At 39.2% G+C, this 22,682-nt stretch overlaps 1 protein-coding gene across 2 annotated transcripts in view; it reads left to right on the top strand.

The window, feature by feature from the left end:
* The window catches only part of MEGF10 (multiple EGF like domains 10), a 174,671-nt gene that overhangs the window by 41,743 nt on the left and 110,246 nt on the right, over nucleotides 1-22,682 (top strand). For both annotated transcript variants that reach the window (XM_070465081.1, XM_070465082.1), the window contains exons 2-4: nucleotides 3,491-3,623; nucleotides 11,677-11,778; nucleotides 13,117-13,217. In XM_070465081.1, the coding sequence (XP_070321182.1) occupies nucleotides 3,508-3,623; nucleotides 11,677-11,778; nucleotides 13,117-13,217 (319 nt within the window). In that variant the 5' untranslated portion in view covers nucleotides 3,491-3,507. The remainder of the gene's footprint in view (nucleotides 1-3,490; nucleotides 3,624-11,676; nucleotides 11,779-13,116; nucleotides 13,218-22,682) is intronic.

Genomic DNA, 22,682 nt, shown 5'->3' with positions numbered 1-22,682 from the left:
AAAAAAGGTACACACATTTATTCCTCAAAGCCTATGAAAGAAAACAATCAAATAGGGAAAGAGTATATGAAATGCCCTATCCACTTGTTTTGATTGCCTATCAGTGACAAGACAAACAAAAGGAAGGACCGCCCATGTTTCTGAATATAGGGAAATGTTGCACTTCTACACTCCTTTATAGCTCATTGGCACATTTGTGAAATGTCTTCTCCCCTTACCATGTAAAATATTTAAATTGTTTTCTCAAGTGATTTTAATCACTTTGTGTGAATTTGCACCTTCCCTTCTTGATCTAGCAATTTTTTGCTTTGAATATTATATACTTTAATGTAGATTGTTCTAAAGCTCAGTTAATTTGCTGATTTTGATTTGGGAATAAGGCTGAGCTGCATGTATTCAATTTTGTTATAAATGTGCTGATATTCTCCCTTCCATGAATACCACCAGCAACGTTGGAATGCAGTTTGATTTTTCTCTGTGCTGAATTTCAGAAGTAATAAGGAGATGACCAAATTCTGCTTTTTCTTTTTTTCCCCTGTCATCCCTGTAGAAAAGTTAAAGCCTTCACAGGGCAGTGCATCAGGTGCAAAGCAAAAAGAGATACCAAATTAACACTTAAATTTTTGCATTCAAAGACAACAGACTCTTCCCTTTTCTTGGCAGTTTGATTCATTGCTTCCAGCAGTTTCCAACTTTGTACAGACTAAACATTTCTAATTGGGAAATGGATGGGTTGAGTCTGAGATGGTGACTCAGGATATAAACTTTCCAATTTGGGATAATTGTTTGTGAGTGGATGGCAGATTACTGCTGACTGGCTCTTGTTTTGTCTCTGAGGAAAGGATGAAAGTTAAGATGCATACTTCATACTTCGCTGAAACAGAATATTTACCTGGTATAGGTAAGGCAATGAGACAGAGATATTTGCCATGCTTATTTGTTACAACCAAATATAGTATATGAAGGGATTACTTTTTTGATGGATGAGGAAGACATTACAATATATGATGTGTCTTCAGCTGTGAAATGGCGGTGGTAAAAATGCCTACTTAAGTTACTGTGTGGATTAAATAGATAATTCACATGAAAGGTTCGGTACTGTGCCTAGCACACAGTAACCGGTCAGGAAATGTTAGCTGTTGTTGTTTATCATTATCATTACTTTTTATTTATTACTGTTAAGCAGAATAGCTTCTTTAATTATATAATGTTAAGCTTCAGATTTTACAACTTCATGATGATTAGCCTATGAGAAACATCTCCAATTTGAATTAATTTATAAGCCATATTTTGGCTAGTCATTTATGCTTCATATGTTGGAATTACTTTGTGATGATTAGAATCCCCCTTTTAAAGATTTTACTACTTCTTATAGTGACTTACACTATCTTTTAATTTTCCTGTGAATTCATGACATTTATCAATATTCCAAATCAAACATTTTCTTTTGTTTTAGCCTATGCGAATTAGAGATAGATAACCTGTTATAACTGGAGAAGGAAATGGCAATCCACTCCAGTATTCTTGCCTGGGAAATCCCATAGACAGAGGTGCCTGGTGGGCTACCATACTAATACACTATATATACTTGTGCTTATAAACAGTTTCGATTTTAAAGAATTTAATGTTTCTTCATTGTTCTGTTTTCTTGAATTCGAAGGATAAGCTGTTTTCTAAGGTTCAGTGTTTGCCAGTATTGTTGTTCATTACTTATTTAAGATAAACTTGCCTTTTAAATCCCCAAGATTATCATTCAATAAATTTTGTTCCCAGATACTAAAACCCAGGTAACCTCATGGTGTGGAAAGTTAGTATGACTTCTCAGAATGCCAGCTCTCACCCAGAAAGTAACTGCTGGGCACCATAATCTGGTCAGTTTTTACTAGTTTCACTGGTTTACCAACAGGAAGGCTAATGCTTGCTTTCTCTTTAATTTGCAAATGGATCACCTTTTTGGAGGGAGTTGCTGGCATGTGGGATCTTACTTCCCTGGCTAGGGATCAACCCTCCCCTCTCCCCCTTCACTGCCCACCCCTTGCATTGAAAGTGCTGATTCTTAACCACTGAACTGCCAGGGAGGTCCTGGATCAGCTATTTCTAATTCCATGTCTATTTTTATAATTATTATATGAAGCCATTTTATATAGTGAGACACACTTTTCCTCCTCATTGAGTGCCAAGTTCCCTCCACCACGGCCCTCCCCTGCCTCTTAGGAGGAGAGCTTCTGTGTTTCCATCTCCATGAGTGGCGCACCCTCCTCTCAAGGGGCTGTAACAGGCATCCTTCCTTGCCCTGACTCCCACATTCAGTCACCAAATCTTGTCCATTCACCTCCTGATAAACTCCCAGATTCACTCGGTTCCCTGCAAGCCCAGTGTTACTTCCGTATTTCAGCCTCAGTCGCCTCTCACCTGACCTCCCTCTAATAGTCTCCACTGCGGTTCATGCTCCCCCTACAGCCAGTAATCTTTCTTCTGTCACCCTGTACCCTTCCCTGGCTCTCTGTAATTCTTGGATGAGGTTCACATACTTTGCCATCCTTATAAAATCCATGGTGATGTGCCCCCCCACCCCATATCTTTCTCCAGCTGCGCTAATTTGAGCTCATTAAGGGTGCCTGATCCCCCCCACCTCTGTCCCCTCTGCCTGGAACATACTCCTCCCTCTTCTTATCTCCTTCGTGGGCTTAACTCTTTTGTAGATGTGTTGCTATTTGTTTTCCCCCTTTTGGTCTTTCCTCCTCTCAACAATAATACCAGTTTCATTTCTTTCTAATACTGACCTCCAAACAGCTTTACACTTTTTATCTGTACACCTATGTAGAAACCTCTGTAAAACAGCTGGCTTAGTCTCTGTTCAGCAGATGGTGGGACAGAAGCACTCAATATAAGAAATGTGTGTCACGATTACTAAATTATAAAGATCGTAGTGGGCAGGGACGAGAACTAGATCTGCGTTTTACGTCCAGTGTTTGCACAGTGCCTAGGACAGAGTGGCCATTCAGTGAACATTGAATGAATTACTGAATGACCCTCAGTTTAAGCCTGAGGTGCCTCTCTCTTGAGTCAATGGACCTTCTGTTCCATTATTTATCCTCTAGGACAAAGGAGGTCAGATTCCTCTGTGTGCCCTCTCCTTCCAGAAGGGAAATATGCCTGCTGAGAGAATCTGGAAGCCTGTGTTGTCCTGAGTTGTTCTGGTAGATTCCTTTAATGTCGGCTGGCATGGATGAGAAGGTCTTTTGTTATGGTGGCAATTAATGATGATTTGCACTTTTTAGTAATTTACAAAATAGTGGCCATCCTGACAACATAAGAAATATCTCTCTCTCCTGGACCATGAAAGCTGGTGACCCATCTATTTAAATCCAAGACTCATTATTCATGTTTCAGCCCTAGTGACAACTGGCACTTTATAGTTACTATACTGAAAAGAATTCTTTGGGGGTCATTTTAATGCATCTTTAATTTGAATTTCTTTTTCTTGTAGGTTGTTCTTCAGAAACAATGGTTATTTCCTCGAATTCATGTCTGGGCTTTATCTGTTTATTGTTATGCCACTGGATCAGGATGGCATCATCTCTGAACCTTGAAGATCCCAATGTGTGTAGCCACTGGGAAAGGTAATAATTTTGAGAAATAATATTTCTCAGTAGTCTGAGAAATAATTTCTGATAGATTCCTTTGTATGCTATCAATATCAGTACCACATATAAAATTAGAATTTGAGAAGAGATTATAAAATTGCTTTCATGTAAAAATCTTTCATTATAGGTAATAAATTAGATAGTATAATTCACCTTGGTCTTAGAGAGTGTATGTTATGTATTTTAAACTTGAGATATTAATTCTAACACAGGTGCATTTGTAAAATAGGGGAAAACTTAATAGATTCATAGATCGATTAAAATGATCTCCTTGAGGTCTTACATTTGCTCTGTATCTATTTGCAATAATTTGGGGGAGCTGAACTTATGGACATATGGATTATGGTGGAGTTCCTACTTACGCATGGGAATCAATGAGAGAGCAGTGAAAGACAGTGTGGAATAATATCCTAGAGCATTGAAATGAATGGCACAAAAAGTTGTGTGGTAGGTGACCTGAAAGGAAAGACCTGATTTCTGGAGGCACTGGCTAGGCTGCATGGAAGTAGTGTCACCTGAGATGTCCTTGAAGACTTGAATAAGACCAGTGGATGACAGTGATTGGCAGGGGTGCTCGGATGGAAGGTAGTTTGAAACCAGTGCCAGGCAGACCACTAAGGACTGTACCCAGTAAGTCTAGTGTCAGTACAATACAGGAGGAGGGCAAGATTGACTACATTATATGAAAGCAAATGATGTTGTCTCCAGATCTGGGTTAACTTACAGTCCCTTTTGGAACCCAGAAATGGCACACACTCTCTAGTGATACTGAAGTGCAGTCAAATGCAGTTTACTCTGTTACTTGTCCTCCTAAAAAAGTGTGTACATGTTTCTTTATCCAAAATGAACATTGCGCTTGCAGGTTTTTCAAACAAATAGAAGGTGTCAAGTACTAGAAGGTAGTATGTAGTTGTAATAACTGTAAATAGAATGACACTGAACTCTTAGTCTCTTTCTCCTGTCACTCTCAGTACCAAGAAGAGTACAGCATGCATTCCGGTCACTGGGTCACCCACTGGAAGGATGCTCAAAGCTCAGAGTTTTTCAAGCGTGGCAGCTGTATTATTCTAGGGCACACTGACTCCTCGTTCACAGTGCTAGTTTTCAGTGAGGGCTCATCCCCATCTCTGCTGACAGTATTACGGTGGGGTAACAAAACGTATTCTCCTGATTGATCAATAGAGTCTTCTATCATTATGAAACTTTAAGTGGGAATATGTATATGTAATAAAGTTCTATTTATTTGATATTAACTATATTATACAGAATTTAAGAGGAGGGAATGCCTATTATCTTTATAATTTTCATAGAACTTCCCATAAAACATTTCACCAGCAAAGTACATAATACATAGGATTATAGTAATAAAAATAAATTGATGAATACATGACTTAAGAACATATCAAATTTAGAAAAGGGAGAATCCATTGGTAGTTGAATTTCTTGGAGGATGATAGCTTTGAAATGGGAGAAAAAATCAAATTTGTTAGGTACTGTGAAATAAAAATCAAGAGATCTTGGTAATACATTAACTATGGATGTGAAAGAGGCTGAAAAGGCCGAGATTTAGAACCTGCTGTGTGGAAGAATGGGCGTGTCATCAGACATTGTTGTTGTTGAGTTGCTAAGTCATGTTTGACTCTTTGTGACCCTATGAACTGTACCACGCCAGGTTTCCCTGTCCTTCACTATCTCGTGGAGTTTGCTCAAACTCGTGTCGGTGATCACATGTGGAAAGATAAAAGGAAGAGGGTTGATTTGACAGGGAAGAGATTAGTGTGGTTTTGTTACATTGTGTTGATAAAATCAATTTGAAATATGGGCCTGGATGAATATTTAACTTTTCATTTAAAGAAAACATGAAAAACATACTTCCCCTGGTTTGTTTTTCCATTGCCCTATCTTATAATTGTCATGGACAAAAAGGCCTTATTAAATATAAGAAAGAGTACTGGCTTAGAATAACCCTGTTTTTTGTTTTTTTGTTTTCATTGAAGGAGTCCAGTGATCTTTCATGAGTCTCTTTTTTTTGAATGAATGAATGAATTTATTTATTTTTGGCTGTTCTGGCTCTTTTTTGCTGTCTGTGGGCTTTCTGTAGTTGTGGTGAGCAGGGGAGACTCTAAGCCTAACATAATTTCACTGTTGTACAAGTGATTGGAGTAACTGAGAAAATACTAATGGGGAAGGAAATTCAATATGAAAAAATAGGAAAATGATGGAGATTTCTCCTGCCTATATTTTTGCTATGAGCTACTAAAAAGAAAAAGTTGACAGCTACAATCTTCTCATTGATAAATTTTCTGTTATACGGCTAGATAATAATTCTTTGAAGAAAGGTTAAAGAAAAGTAGAATTTGTTTTATAAGAATGGAGAAAAAGAATATAAATTAAAATGAACAGATAAAGGTGCAGGTGACAGATTCTCCTATATTTTCAAAAACTGAAATGAACTTGAATTGAAATGGGGAGATGAAGATGAGTTTCAGGGACAAAATTTTTGGTAGTAAGACCCAGTAGTACTCATCGAAGACTTTCCTTATCCTAAAACCCACCTCTCACCAGTGATTCCGAGCCATGGAATCACCTGCAGTCTCGCTCCTTCGAGTGGAGTCTGGAGCTGTGGTGGCAGGAACCTCAGCTGGGAGCTTTTTGGAATTGCAGACTCTCGAGTCCCTCCCCAGATCTACTGAATCATTTATTTTCAAATAAAAGTATTCATTTTAAGGCAGCAATTGTGAGTCCTAGAAGTTGTGTCCAACTCTTTGCAACCCCATGGACTGTATAGTCTATGCAATTCTCCAGGCCAGGATACTGGAGTGGGTAGCCTTTCGCTTCTCAAGAGGATCTTCCCAACTTGGAGACTGAACCCGGGTCTCTTGCATTGCAGGCGGATTCTTTACCAGCTGAGTCACAAGGGAAGCCCAAGAATACTGGAGTGGGTAGCCTATCCCTTCTCAAGCGGATCTTCCCGATACAGGAACCGAAGTGGGGTCTCCTGCATTGCAGGTGGATTCTTTATCAACTGATATCAGGGAAGCCCGAAGTAAAATTAAGGAGAACTAAATCATTTAAAATACACAAGAGATACTTGTTATTAGAGACTTCTGAACAGCATCCCTTTGGAAAATGAATAACTCCATGAATCATCTGTTCCTTCTCCCCATCTCCTTTCCCTGTTGTGTGAGTTTAAGTATTTCCACCTACAAGGGTTTCTTCTAAAGAAGGCACAAATGAAGAGAAACCATTCTCTGCCCAACCCCTTGGGGGTGAGACACAGGAGTGGTAATTATTGAAGCTGCATTCCTGAAGTGAGCAGAGATAAGAAATGATAATTATTACCATATTTGATTAAAGTAACAGGATCATTTAGGCAGATAAAATGTAATTAACCACTTTGGAATGAGTCCAGGTGATGATGGCTTCCCCTACCCTGTTCTTTGACCTTAAATTAAATCTTGCTGGGGTTCCTCCCAGATAATACTTAATAGGTTAAAATCACGGTGATGATATGTTTTCAGTGTGTTTGAAAAGATTAAACAAACAAGTAGGAAATAAAGGGTTTTGCATCTTGAGCCTGAAAATAGTGTACAGTTGGGACCTACAGTTTTTACTTTCGATATTCTATAATATCTGAGAGGCAGCAGAGTTACAGGATGGTGTCTGGGGGTCATGGTGTTAAAGTGCTGGCTCTAGACTGTCCACTAGTACCAGGGGCTCAGTGAGGCTTATTTGTGATGAAAATGGGATTGGACTAGACCAGGGGTCCCCAAACTCCAGGATCTAGAGCCTGATGATCTGACGTAGAGCTGATGTAATAATAATAGAAGTAAAGTGCACAATTAATGTAATGCGCTTGAATCATCCCCTAACCTTCTCCCCCTCCCTGCCCTCATCCCGGTCTGTGGAAGAATTGTTTTCCACGAAACTGCAGATGAACATGGTGATGTGGACTGTTAGCCGAGGTGCTGATTGAGTTCAAACAGCAACCCAGCTCTTATCCAAAGAAGTGGTGCTAAGGAGCAGGGGATGTCCTCCAGTTCTCAGGGACTTTCGTCTTCATGGTGTGAGCACACAGCTTCCATAAAGTGGACCCTTGGAAAATGACGACTTGATTGTCTAATGATAAGTGGGTACTGAGCAAATTAGGTGTAGTCACAAGTATTGGGCAGTCATAATTTGAAAACTATTTTACTAACAGGGAAAAGTGCTTATGACATACCCTTAAATTCAAAAAGTAGATTTAAAATTATGTGACTAGCATGAGTATGAAAATATAAAAGTGAAAAAAGCTAAACTAAAGCTAAAAGCTAAAAACCCCTAGGGATGGTAAGAGAAGTATAGGAAAATGCTATGGGTAATTAGGTAAGAGTTATTCAATTTTCTCCCTTTCTTCTTAAAAATTTGTTTTCCAGATTTTCTGGTGTGATTATAATATCACTAAAAATGAGAAATAAAAAACAGAGATTGTTTAGAAAAGAAAAAGAATGTATGAAAAAGAACAGAAAGGAAATTTGGGGTGAAGAAGCTCAGAATCCGTCTCCTTTAAATTTGAGTGGAAACCTCAGTATCTGATCAATGTGAAAAGTAATTTATATTTAGCCTGTTGTTCATTAAGTTTGAAACTATGAATAATTCTAATGAGAAGTGTCAAGACTGGAGAGAAATGCTCAACCTTGGTAAATTTTATGGTTTGATTTCCCCTGAAATGTATATATTTCTCTGTTAAAGTAAAAGCAGGTTATTTTAGCTTTTACGTGTTGGCCTCTTTTAAGAGCCCTTTGAAGGCAGGAATTACATAGAATTTATTTAATAAATGTTTGTTGATTTGGAATCCTTAATGGTTTAATTACCCTTTTATAGAGAAGAGCTAAAAGCAGAGAAACATTCTGCAAATGTAAGCTATTAATGAGCAGCAAATGTCCAGAAGAGGAAATTCATGTGCATTAACATTTTCCCTTTTTGAGGCAACTTTCCAGACTGCAAGGGATTAGTGAAAACACTTTTCACATTTGCTTGTGGAGTCAGCTCCCCCATCATATGCAATGGCGAGTATTTGGCCAAGGTCCCTTAGTTGATTATTGCTTTTACACTCCAAGGCATTCGGATCTTAACACTATAACATAGCATGTGAAATTATGGGAATACTGCATCAGATCTAGTTCTAATGAACTAATTTAGTTAGGCTAAATTATTACTGTAGAGCCTGGTAGATTACATTTTTTCACCCAAGAAACATTAATTTATAATTGTTCCTTTTTCATTCCCAAATCACATGTGGAGAGTTGTTCCGTTTTTGCACATGGGTAATGTGAGACTGCCTAGATGGTAGGTCCACACACAGGACACTCATTCACTTTTCTCTCCACTAGAAATGGAATGGAGAAATAATGCTGCAGGCCTCAAGATTCAGTTATTTGCAAGCTGTTGGCTTGTTGTTCAGTCACTCAGTTGTGTCCGACTCTTTGCCATCCCAAGGACTGCAGCATGCCAGGCTTCCCTGTCCTTCACCATCTCCTGGAGCTTGCTCAGACTCATCTCCATTGAGTCAGTGATGCCATCCAGCCACCTCATCCTCTGTAATCCCCTTCTCCTCCTGCCTTTTATCTTTTGCAGCGTCAGGGTCTTTTCCAATAAATCGGCTCTTCATATCAGGTGACCAAAATACCACAGCTTCAGCTTTAGCATCAGTCCTTCCAATGAATATTCAGGGTTGATTTCCTTTAGGATGGACTGGTTTGATCTCCTTGTCATCCAAGGCACTCTGGATAGGGAGGGAAAAGAATTGGTGAAGAAAGTCTTAGGATTTGCATCAGCGTGAACTTCAGGATGCTTCCCAGGTGGCTCAGTGGTAAAGAATCAGCCCGCCAATGCAGGAGACACAGGTTTGATCCCTGGGTTGGGAAGATGCCCTGGAAAAGGAAATGGCAACCCACTCCAGTATTGTTGCCTGGGAAATACCACAGAGATCCCACAGAGCCTGGCCAGCTACAGTCCATGGAGGCACGAAGAATCAGACACGACTTGGTACTGAACGACAACAACCACAGCAAACCTCAGGACACTGCTAGGGGCCTGAAGAAAATCTAAACAGCTTCATGTGATATTTCGTCCCAAGAAAATTTATATTTTAACAGAGACCTCTTGGTTTACCCAAAAGGAGTTATATCAGCGATGTAGGTGATTGCATACTTGATGCTCATCTGAACCTGTTCTTGCAGGTGTCGTCTGCTGGAGAAGAAGGAAGTAGTTTTGTGAAATATATGTTAGAAATACAGAAGCCAAGTGGGAAGGGATTTTCAAGAACACCTCTTACCCCATTGTTTTACAATGTGATAAATCCAAGGAAATGAGATTCCCTGCTGAAGGTCAGCCAGGTTCTCAGTATCAGATGAAGATGCTAATAATCTTTCCTTCTTCTTATCCAGTGATCCTTTCATGAGGACCTACTACATTTGCCTCCAACCTGTGGAGGATCCCTAAATTTACCTAGAAATCAAGTTGCAATGTCCCAAAGAATCAAATACACAGAGTTTGAATAGTATGATGAGTTCATGGATGTCTAATGACGACTGAGAGAGACCACCTGGAGAAAGAAATAGCACTGTGTGTGAGGCCAGTACAGCTTAGCTTTCAAATCAAGAGTTTGTTTTCTTTATCTAATCTGAATTCTTCATGTAGAAATTTTAACCCCATTCCTTCCATACCTTCTGTGGTTCATAGTTCCTTTTAATGAACTTGGCCTGTTGATCTGCACCAAGTGAGTCCATGATTGTGGCCCACTTTTGTTATTATTGTTGTTAGCATGAATTAAAGATTATAGTGGAAATCTTTAAGAGACTGCTAAAAAATATAAAACAAATTGTTTTGTAAAGAGGATTCTCCAGATTTTCCTGTAGGCAAGAGATCTAAGCTCTTGAGCATGCAATAGACTGCTTTGAAATAAAGTAAGGAATTGAACAAGGAATATTCTTTATATTTTTTGGATCTTTTCAGCCACATTCTTAGACCCATCAGATTGCATGTTTTTACTCTTACAAGAATCTATTAATGAAAATATATTGGAAAACAGACTGCTTAAGTAGCATCTGGGTGTTAGTATGATTATTTCAGGCTAATTGTCCCAGCCATATGTTTAGAATCAGGTTTAAAGGCTTCTGTGTAGCTTCTGTGTAGAGGCTGTATATATTCTTCCATTACCTGAAAGTAGGGAAGGTGCAAGAAAGAAAATTATTTGAAGTTCCAATCAGAGAAATATACTTTCTGATTTTCCAAAATCAGTAGCAAAATGTACTCAGATTTGCTGATTACACTTATTATTTAATTTTTGAATTGAAAGTTGCTTAGTCATGTCCGACTCTTTGTGACCCCATGGACCGTAGTCCATGGAATTCTCCAGGCCAGAATACTGGAGTGGGTAGCCTATCTGTTCTCCAGGGGATCTTCCTGACCCAGGTCTTCTGCATTGCAGACGGATTCTTTACCAGCTCAGCTATGGCTATTATTTATTGAGGCCTATGATGAAAACTTTTTTTGAAAGGTCTTGATATCCCTGGACCACAGGGTATGGGATGCAACTAAAAATTACAGAAAAATATGTGGTGATTTTTAAAAAATATTTATTTACTTGGCTGTCTTGGTTCTTAGTTGCAGTATGTGGGATCTAGTTCTCTGACTAGTGATTGAACCCAGGCCCCCTTCATTGTGATCATGGAGTCTTAGCCACTGGACCACCACGGAAGTCCCTGTAATGGTGTACTTTTAAACTTAGTAATATCAGAGTTTTGGGTGAATAGTAAATGAGAAATTTTTTGAAATTTATAGCATAAACTCTTGTGTTTTAAATATTTTAATGTTGGAACTTTTAGGGTTCAAGTTCAAATAGAAACCCATCAAAACATGGAGATTCTGTTAAAAGTCAGTGTGAAGTTGTAGGTACAGATAATTTAGCCAGTGACTGTTTTTTGGTACATAGTCTATCATTAATGTAAGAGAAATGCTGACTGCTTCTCTTTTCTCTTCTTTTCAGCTACTCCGTGACTGTGCAAGAGTCATACCCACATCCTTTTGATCAAATTTACTACACTAGCTGCACTGACATTCTGAACTGGTTTAAATGCACGCGGCACAGGTAATGGAAGCTCAGATGTGTTTATTTGTTTGGCATAGTGGAATGGAGTCTGACACAGTCAGAGATATCAAACACTTGAAAAGGTGGGCCCATTCATAGAGTGAATAGCTATTGAGTGCAGGTGGTTGTTGTAGCCATGTTCCAAGCTGCAGGAGATATGGAAACACAAAAAGATTGTCTGTCCCTTGAGGAACTTACACAGAAAACATCTACTGATTACCATCATTTGATTAGCTGAAGTCACCCAGCTGTTGAGCAAAACTGGGAAGATACTGTAAAATATGGATATCACCAGATATCAAAAAACTCTATCTTAGCATATATTTCTACTTGAACATCTAATTCAATTTAGACAAACTTAAATTTGAATTAAATTTAAGAAAAATAAGCCACATGTTTATTTTTTCTATAAATGTGAAAACAGAAAACAAAAACACTATATTAAATAATCATGTTAATATGGAAGAAAACTGTGCTACCTTGATTTCATTAGTAAAATACTTGTTGTCTGGGTTGTGGGTGGAATGTGGTACCTGCTGATTTATGCGGCACTAAATGATGTCACACTCATTATTATTTCTTAGGACAAACTTTCCTTGACTGCTTTGTCTAAACCAGCATTCCTTCATGTCACAATCTATTCCCTTACTCAGGCTTTATTTTTTGACAGTATTTAATCATTACCAGCCACTATTTGATAATATTTTTGTTGAACGTATATCTTAAATTATACAGGTCTGTCTTCCACAGTAGAATGTAAATTCCTTGAGGGCAAGAGCTTTATATTCTTTCACTCACTGTGAGCTCTTTTCCCAATGCATGGAATATAGTAAGTGCTCAATAAACATGTGTTATATAAATGGATCAGTAAATGAATGAAGCTTGAGTTATATGTAATGGTCTTCATCCTTTGGTGTCCTATTTTGTAGTAGGGTAAAAATGCATTGACATAGATTTTTAAAGGATTTCTCTGAATTCTTCCTCTAAAACTTATATAAATAAATGATGAGTGATTAGATAAGTAATACATATGAAACTGATCAATATCTTATAAAATAGCTCAAGTGAAGTAGGGAAGACATGAAGCTTCTGATTCCTTGGAAAAAGTGCTGGTTGACTTAAGTGTCCATTCAGTGTGTTCTTAGCAAATTGGTGAGTTAGTATAATATTGTTCAAAATATAAATCCCATGTTTCTGTTTATTATATTGAAGGACCTTGCTTTTTATATTTATATTATGTTTGATAGTTTTTTGGTATTAAAATATAAGTATTTGATTTCTAACTGAATTGCAGATCAAAAGATGTAATGATGTGATTTTTTTTTGACCTCTATATAGAATCAGTTATCGGACTGCCTATCGACATGGAGAGAAAACTATGTACAGGCGCAAGTCCCAGTGTTGTCCTGGATTTTATGAGAGCAGGGAAATGTGTGTCCGTAAGTAAGACTTAACATTTCCTAGAAGTTCATTTATTTTTCCCAGTGTTGGTTTGCATCTGTTAATGGCAGCCTACAGAGATGGAGATTGAGGCCTATGGAGATGGGGCATCTTGGATCCTTCCCTGATACTCACTGCTGCTGTCTTGGCCTGAGTAAGCAGGGAAGCATTCACTATGTCCCTCTGTCCTGTCACAAGTCTCCAAATGAAAGTCACTTGAGGAGAAAGCAGAAGTTACAGAAAGATGATTCAAGGTTGGATGCCGCAATGTTCGTTACAATTCTTGAAGAAAAGTCTGTTTGGAAATCAGTCAAGGAGTCACTAGAGAAGAGAACAGAGATACAAGCTTCCTGCAGCAACTCACCAGAGTCTTGAGTCAGCTTTCAAGGGGCCAGCATGTTCATTTCTGGTACATAGGCTGAAAGGCTTATTAAGGAGCTTTCACAATATGAGATGGCTGTAAGTCTGAATCACAAAGTAGACCTTTTTTTTTCACTGTCATTTCTTTCTTCTCTCCCCTCCCCATCTCACTGATTCATTTTGAGATGTCTTGAGAGAAGTTTGATGTTTTATGACACACTTTGGGAAATCTTAGAATATCATGTGGAATGTAGTTTGCAATTGTGCTTTCTAACTATTGTGTGTAGGACTCTTAGAGACACTGAAGGTAGGTATTATTAAAAATGATTTTATTCAAATATTTTGACTTAACAAAAAGCTAGAAGGATACCTTTGCTTTCTGAGATGAGATGCTGGTATTGAGTAGTAAAAAGAGACAGAACTCTGCTCTAACGTGGAGGCACTAGAAACTTCTGATCATGTCTGGGCTTAAGACTCCACAGAACTGAATGATAACACTGACTTGGCCACTGCTCAACTGGGTGGCCTCGGATAAACCATTTATAAATGGGTTTATAATTCTATTTGAGGCTAATCTGCTCTAAGTAGAGAGAAGGCTTGGACCAGTATATCTACCATCTTCCTTCTAACCTTTGGGGTCTATTCTTTATATAGAAAGGGGGTAGTGTTAATCATTCAGTCATGTCCGACTCTTTGTGACCCCATGGACTGAAGCCCTCCAGGCTCCTCTGTCCATGGAATTCTCCAGACAAGAATACTGGTGTGGGTTGCCATTCCGTTCTCCAGGGTATATAGAAAGAGTGATATCTCAAATTCAGTTCAAAACCAAGGCTATATATGATAATAAATGTTCATTGCAGAGAAATTAGAAAATGTAACTAAGCAAAAAGAAAAAAATGCAAATATATTGTGAATGTCATTCCTGGTCAGTAAATGTACTTCTGCAACAATTTACAAATGTCAGTGTTTATTGCATTATAGATGTTTATTTAACTGATATCAGCTCTTGAATATTTATATGATTTCCATGTTTTAACTATTATGGACTACATTAGGAGATGTCATTGTGATTAAATCTTTGTTCATCTACATAATTAATAGGTAAGGATACCTTCATAGAAGTAGAATTTCTGGGTTAGAGGCATACATATATTCCTAGAATATTTGGTGTGTTTTCAATTTATACCCCCACCAGCAGTATAGAATGTGTTTTTGCTTATGTGGTGGTAGTGATTTAGTCATTAAGTTGTGTCTGACTCTTTGCAATCCCATGGACAGGCTACTCTGTTCATGGGATTTCCCAGGCAAGAATACTGGAGTGGGTTGCCATTTCTTTCTCCAGGGGATCTTCCCTGCCCAGGGATTGAACCCAGGTTTCCTGCATTGCAGGCGGATTCTTTACCAACTGAACCACCAGGAAAGCCCATCTTTTTGCTTATACCTTATGCCAATTTTCCTTTTGCTATTTTTCTTAATTTGCATGTGTTTGATTAATAATGGTGCTGAATAAGAAAAATTATGTTTATAATCAAAGATCTTTGAGAATAATCACAAACTGATCTCTGTGGCCTAGGCTGATGGGAAATTTTCAGAGGAAGGCCTTGAATACAGCTTGGAGAGTGGGGAGGCCTGTCTGGTCAGGCTGGCCACTTCCCAGATGCTTCAGGAAGACCTTATCTTGGTGTACTTGCCAGGGTTCAAACCTACAAGCCTAGTTGTCAGCACACTGAGAAAATAGCTCTATCTTGTGGATTTTTTTTGTTAATCCAAGCCCTAAGACTCATATATAAAGTCGGAGTGCTAATTCATTGTTACACAGAACTTGGAGAGGTGCTGACACAGTCATACCTTCTCTCCTTGAAGATCTGGCAAGTGGGAAACTAAATTTTATTGGCCTCTGATGTAGGGATTGTGGATCTGAGCAAGGTTAGTTAGAAATTTCAGTGCTTCATGGTTCTAGCCTTCCAGAGCCCAGTACCTCCATCAGTAATTCAGCTAATCTCAGAAAGCAGGGCAATCCCATAGGACCGTCATACCAGCTAAAAATTATTGCCATAATGTGATGGCAAAGATATTATAACTCTTCCTTGAGATAAGTCTCATACTAGCCAGTATGACTCCTGACTGCTTGGATGGCCATCTCTAGCATTTGTCACTAAAATTTTCCTTTTCTTGCAGTTTTCCTTCAGATATGTTAATACATTTAATCAGCTCACTGTCTGGTCTCAGAGGCCTGGGAGCTGTTTAGTCTCTTTAAGGGTATTTTTGTATCTCTCCACTCTGATGTCTTGATTTCACAGTTAACCCCAGAGGACAAGCATGCTTCCGTTACTTCCCTGTTCTCGGGGATGCCGCTGGTACATCTTCTGTTCTCTCAACAGCTGGCACTCGTGAGACACCCTTCTGGATAGAGAAGGAAGAGAGAACACATGATTCTTGTTTCTGCTTTCATAATCTGTTTTTTTTTCAACTAGGTTTTGCTGCCAGGCACCCAACTCAGTCACCATTTTAACTGTTCCCAGCAAGTTAGCAAAAGGAATTGAAGCACACGAATTGGTTATAATTTTGGTTTGATTTTGTTAGTTCACCTAGAAGGCAAGAAAAGGATGGTTCACATAGCAACCTGTATTAGAGAAAATAGTTCCTTTTACGTGGCTAAGGTAGCTCCCCTGGAGAGCAAGTCCCATCTTCCCATCCCTCCCTTCCCGTGCTTCATCCTGCCCAGGATTATTCATTTTTGCTAAACTCTCAGGCTGTACAGAAGCTGCTGGTCACAGAGCACACTTTAGGTAAAGGGCCCTGTGTTCAGAAGACAGACATTTACCATCAGGCAGGAAGAGCCAAAACAAAAAATGTTGGGAGTAGTGTGGTTAGAAGCCTTTGCTAAGAATCTGCCTGGAAAAAAGAATGGAGTGGAAAATTTTCCAAGAAGAAAATATTGCTAGACATGAAGATGTCTGTAATTCCTTTGTGAGGTTTTAACCTGTTCATAAAATTACACTTGTAAGGTTATTCATTTTTCAAAGTTCCTGTGGTTGCCTGATTGTGTTTCATTATTTTTAAAAACTGGAATGTCATTTATTTTCTTGACTTGAAAAATTGAAATAGAGTTGACATAAAATATGTTAGTTTCTGGTCAGTGATTTGACATTTGAATATATTAACAAATAATCTCCAGGATAAATCTAATAACTACCTGTCAAAATTATTACAAAGCTATTATAATATTATCAACTGTATTCCTTGTGCTATATATTACATCTATGTGGCTTGTTTTATAACTGGAGGGTTTTGCTTCTTAATTCCCCTCCACCCTTTTCACCCTCAGCCCCCAGTGCCAGAAACCACTCACTTGTTCTCTGTAGCTGTGATTCTGTTTTCATTTTGTTTTTAGATTTCGCATACAATTAGAACCAGACAGTATATGTCTTTTTTTTGATCTGACTTATTTCACTTAGCATCATACCCTCTGTGTGCGTGCTAAGTTGCTTCAGTCCTGTCCAGCTCTTTGAGACTCTATGGACCATATGCTGCCAGGCGCCTCTGTCCTTGGGGATTCTCTAGGCAAGAATATTGGAGTGGGTTGCCATGCCCTCATCCAGGGGAATTTTCCCAACCCAGGGATTGAACCCACACAATACCCTCTAGATCTATTCATATTGTTGGAAATAGCAAAATTTCACTCTTTCTATGGCTGAATAGTATTCCACTATATCTGCATATCACATCTTTTTTATCCATTTATCCACTGACAGACACTAGGTTGTTTCCATGTGTTGACTTTTGTAAATAATGCTTCAGTGAACATGAGATGCAGGTAATCTTTTTGTGTTAGTGTTTTGTTTCCATCAGATAAATACACAGAAGTGGAACTGCTAGATCATATGGTAGTTCTCAGAGAAGGCACTGGCACCCCACTCCAGTCCTCTTGCCTGGAAAATCCCATGGACGGAGGAGCCTGGTGGGCTGCGGTCCATGGGGTCGCGAAGAGTCAGACACGACTGAGCGACTTCCCTTTCACTTTTCACTTTCATGCATTGGAGAAGGAAATGGCAACCCACTCCAGTGTTCTTGCCTGGAGAATCCCAGGGACGGGGGAGCCTGGTGGGCTGCAGTCCATGGGGTCGCACAGAGTCGGCCACGACTGAAGCGACTTAGCAGCAGCAGCAGCTGCAGCATGGTAGTTCTATTTTTAATTTTTGTTGTTTTGAGCAACCTCCATACAGTTTTTCATAGTAGCTATCCTATTTTACATTCCCACCAACGTTGCATGAGGATTCCCTTTTCCCCACATCCTCACTGACATTTATTGTATCTTGTCTGTTGGATGATAGCTATACTAACAAGTGTGACGTGATATCTCGTTGTGGTTTTGATTTGCGTTTCCCTGATGATTAGTGATGATGGGCACCTTTTCGTGTACCTGTTGGCCATCCATATGCCTTCTTTAGAAAAAGGTATTTTCAAATCCTTTGCCTGTGTTTTAATCAGGTTTGCTCTTTGCTTGGTGATGGGTTTGTCGCTGTTTGCTTTGCAGTAGTTTTTTAGTTTGATGCAGTCTCATTTGTTTATTTTTGCTTCTGTAGTCTTTGCTTTTGGTATAAATCCAAACAATCATCACTGAAACCCATGTCAAGGACTTTACACCTATGTTTTCTTCTAAGAGTTTTATGGTTTTAGGTCTTGCGTTCAAGTCTTTAATCCACTTTGAGTAGATTTTTGTGTGTGGTGTAATATATGATCCAGTTTCACTTTTTTGCATAGGGTTGTACAGTTTTCCGAACCCCATTGATTGAAAGGATTGTTCGTTTTCTGTTTTATCTTCTTGACTCTTTTGTCACAAATTAACTGACCATATATGTATGGGTTTGTTTCTGGACTCTATTCTGGTCCACTGATCTATGAGTCTGTTTTTATGCCAGCACTATACTGATTATTACAACTTTGTAATAAAGTTTGAAATCACAGAGTGTGGATACCTCTTTGTTCTTTCTCAAGATCACTGTAGCTATCTGGAGTCATTTGTGGTTCCACACAAATTTTAGGACTGTTTTTTCTATTTCTGTGAAAAATACCATTGGGCTTTTGATAGAGATTGAATTGAACCTGTAAATTTGGTAGTATGGACAATTTGACAATATAAATTCTTCCAATCATGAGCATGGAATGTATCAAATGTATTTGACTCAGGCTTTATGTATGTGTATCTTCAATTTCTTTCATCAACTTATTATAGTTTTTAGTGTAAAGGTCTTTCCCCTCTTTAGTGAAATTATTCCTAGGTTTTAAATTCTTTTTGATGTCATTATAAATAGGAATTTTTTATTAATTTATCTTCCTGATCACTTTTACAATTAGTATTAGCAATTAACTTTAATTTACTCAAGTTATAATCCAAAACCTAGTTGTTTCTTGACATAGAAAAAGAACTTACTGTTACCAAAGGGGAGAGGGAAGGTGGAGGGATAAATTAGGAGTATGGGATTAAGAGATACACAGTACTATAAATAAAATAGATAAGCAAAGATTTACTGTATAATACAGGAAACTATATTCAGTATCTTATAATAACCTAAATTGGAAAACAATCTGACAAATATAACTGAATCACTTTGTTGTACACCTGAAACTAACACAATATTATAAATCAGCTCTACTTCAATTAAAAAAACAACAATAGAAATAATAAAACCTACTTGTTCTTAAGCCAAACTCCCCTGACAGATGTATTACTCATCAGTGATTGATTTTTTGTATCTTTTGCCATTAAGATATATAAATGTGTGTGTGTATATATATATATATATATATTTTTTTTTTTTTTTGCCTAACTTTAACCACCATAGTAATTGCTACACTTATGTTTTCTTTTCATATAGTTCTTATCTTTCATGACCATGCATCCTTTGTAAATATTACTGTCTGGTTGCATTTTGCCAATGTCATGGATACATTTGAATTCCAAATCAATAACCTCTGAGGTCATCTTGTTCATCCTCTTCCGCCTTGCCTTGGTGCTGGTCCCATGTATTCTCTGAAGTCATGAGAGTAGACATTGTTTGGCTCTTCCTCCTCAAGATCAGTAGTCTTAGACCCTTCCTATCTTCCATCTTCTCAACCTTGATCCCTCAAGCTTTCATATAATTCTTTCCTTTTAAAGTTTTGATCTTGTTCCTAAAATGAAAAGATGCCTAGCACAAACTGGCTTAAATGCAGTGTTCCAAGGTTATCTGTTAACATCTATTTCCTCCTCACTTTTTGACTGCCTCACTTACATTTTCTTCCTCTCTTCTTTCTTTCCTTCCTTTCTGCCTTCCTGCCTACCTACTCATTCTAATGTTGGACACTTAAATGTTGCTCACTCTAGCCGCTAAACTATTTTGAATCTCTTTGTACACATGAAAGAGTCATAAGACAAATTTAGTAGGATTTCTCGGACAAAGAGTATGTATTTTGTATCAGAAAAGATTAGGTTTGGCTGTGAGATAAAAGTTTGTTTCTTTCTCACCTGAGTCCAGAGGTTGGTAAACCAATAGGAAGCCCAGCAATTTCCACCTTTCTGCTCCACCATCTCTAGGGTACAGACTTCATCTTCATGTGCCGTTATTGATTTCCTCACATCAATCTAGGTCCCCAGCAGTGGGTAGAAGAGGCAAATGACAATGCCAGCTATTTCCTGAGGAGAGTTCCTAGAAGTGATCCCATTCCATTTCCACTTTGGTGAGTACTTAGTTATGTGACCTCATTGAGCTGCACGGGCATCTTTATTCTGAGTGGTCAGGAGCCCAGTAAAAATATATTTCTATAGGAAGGAAAGAATGGAATATCAGGAGAAAGGAGAAATCTGAGTCACGTTTTAAGACTTTTTGATACAAACTTCCAAATTGCTATCTAAATTGGTTCTAACAACTTGCCTGCCCACAAGGAATAGATGAGGGTGCCCACTTCCCTGTATTCTTACCAACACTAGATATGATTATTGCTTTCAGGCTTCTGAGTGACAAGAGTACCTTGCTTTTCTTTGCATTTCCTTACTTACTAGTGTTGCTATTCTCTTAAGAAATATATATTTGTTAGCTACTTGTATTTTTGGTTTCAAGGGGGATAAAGACTGCTTGTCTTCAAACAGCTATAGAAATGCTGTTTAGAAACAATAGGTGGCAGTGGAGAGAGAAATGGGCTGATTTCCCCGCTGGTAAAGGAGATAGTTTGAGACTGAGACTTGAATATTAAATGCCAGGAGTCAGACCAGCAGGTGCTTCGAGCTCCTTACCCTTACCACTGTCACTGGGATCCATTCTCCCCACCCTGGAGCCAGGGTGGCCTCTTGACTTCTCCCATGGCCCCCACCATCAACCCCAAGGAGAGAGCCATGATCTCTTCCCCTGCAGCAGTGGGGGCACCCCCAGCAGTCCTAGACAGTGACACGTGAGCTTGTGGGTCGGTGGAAAGGAGTTGAGACCCAGACTCGTGATCCCCATGTTCTTGTACTTGAGTAGTGAATAGGGACTTGAGGCTGTCCTAGGCATCTAACCGCTGTTAGCAACATTAGAACTTTAGGAAGATGTGTTGGCTTTACACACAACTGATTTCCAAACACGTCTTTGGTGCCTGACCTCTTTGCAAGTGGGAGTTGCTTGTAAATTTGGTTTCTTGGGACTAGGAGAAGCTCACAGCAAAACAGCAGAATGAGAAGTTGGCAACTGTCCCTCCTTGGGAAGGATTGGCTAATCCGAAGATGAGACTAGAAATGCATTCTGCCTCCCACGTCCGTGACTGATGGCAGAGAAAGCAGATCACTGGGAGCGGGGCTGCCTGCAGCAGGACTGTGAGTGGACAGAGGGCATGGCTTGGGGCTCTTTCCCAGTGCAGCTCCCGTCCTTAGTCTCTATGCCCCGTCTTCTGTTGCTGGATGCTGCTGCAGAGGAAAGGACATTTGTGATGACTGTTTCCTCTGTGGTGAACTTGACTCTGTTGCCTACTTTTCTTAGATGCATATATGTGTGCTAAGTTGCTTCAGTCATGTCCAACTCTTTGCAGTCCCATGGACTGTAGCCCACCAGGCTCCTCTGTCCATGGGGTTCTCCAGGCAAGAATACTGCAGTGGGTTGCCATGTCCTCCTCTAGGGGATCTTTCCAACCCAAGGATCAAATCCATGTCTCTTAACATCTCTTGCTTTATCAGGTGGGTTCTTTACCACTCGCACCACCTGGGAAGCCCCTTTTATTGGATGGTGGAGGTCAAACACTCACTTCAAGTTAAAGCTGTGATGGAGGCTTTGCAGCCCGTGTGGCTTGCAGGGGAGACATAGGAAGAGGTTTGGGGACTGAGTTGCTACCCTGTGGTCTTGTAGGCCAGCCCTGGTGGTAGAGGACCAGTTCCCATGGATGTGCCCTGGCTGTCTTTGCACTCAGTAAGAGAACTTTGGAACCGTAAATGAGAAGCCTCCACTCCCACACACTGGACTGTATATGATTTCCTGTGCTTAGCAGAGAGCAGTGTGACAATTGATTATCATAGCACTGAATGAATATTCACAGCTGATTTTTCACTTGGCCAGTTTTGTGAAAAAACTGAACTGGCTGGAGGCAAAGAAGGAGCTAGAACTCTGGTCTGTGTTTATGTAATAAATAATTCCTGCAAATGAGCTTGACTCTTGCTTGAATGTCATGTATCAGTAAGCAGTGGGTTGTAAACTGAAATTTGGGATTAAGAGCTTAAAGACATCTGCAGCTCACTTAACCCAGGACTATTTTCCTTCCAGGAGAAAGATACGCCAATCCGAGTGGCTCTTCAGGGGGCCCAGGTAGGCTGTTTGCCACGTAACTCATAGATTTCTTCCTGTGTCTTCTTTTATATTGGGATGTTATGTTATATTGGACTGGAATTGACAAAAAGTTTCCCTTTGGGGAGAGAGGGTAACATCTCTTAGGAGCCACTACTTGGAGCATCATGTTTAGAAGAGAGTGAGACCATCATGAGACCATGTCTGTGCTAAGAGGGAGAACAGGATGACTCACTAATGATTTCTGTCACAGTCATTGGGTGGACCAAGTGCCCCACATTTGCCATCCCTGTGTTAGACTCTTTCTGACATCCTATG

The sequence above is a fragment of the Odocoileus virginianus genome, chromosome 3 (genome assembly GCF_023699985.2).
Source record: "Odocoileus virginianus isolate 20LAN1187 ecotype Illinois chromosome 3, Ovbor_1.2, whole genome shotgun sequence".
Lineage (NCBI taxonomy): Eukaryota > Metazoa > Chordata > Mammalia > Artiodactyla > Cervidae > Odocoileus > Odocoileus virginianus.
Note: the sequence above shows the minus strand (reverse complement) of the source record. Positions and strands in the feature narration are given on the sequence as shown.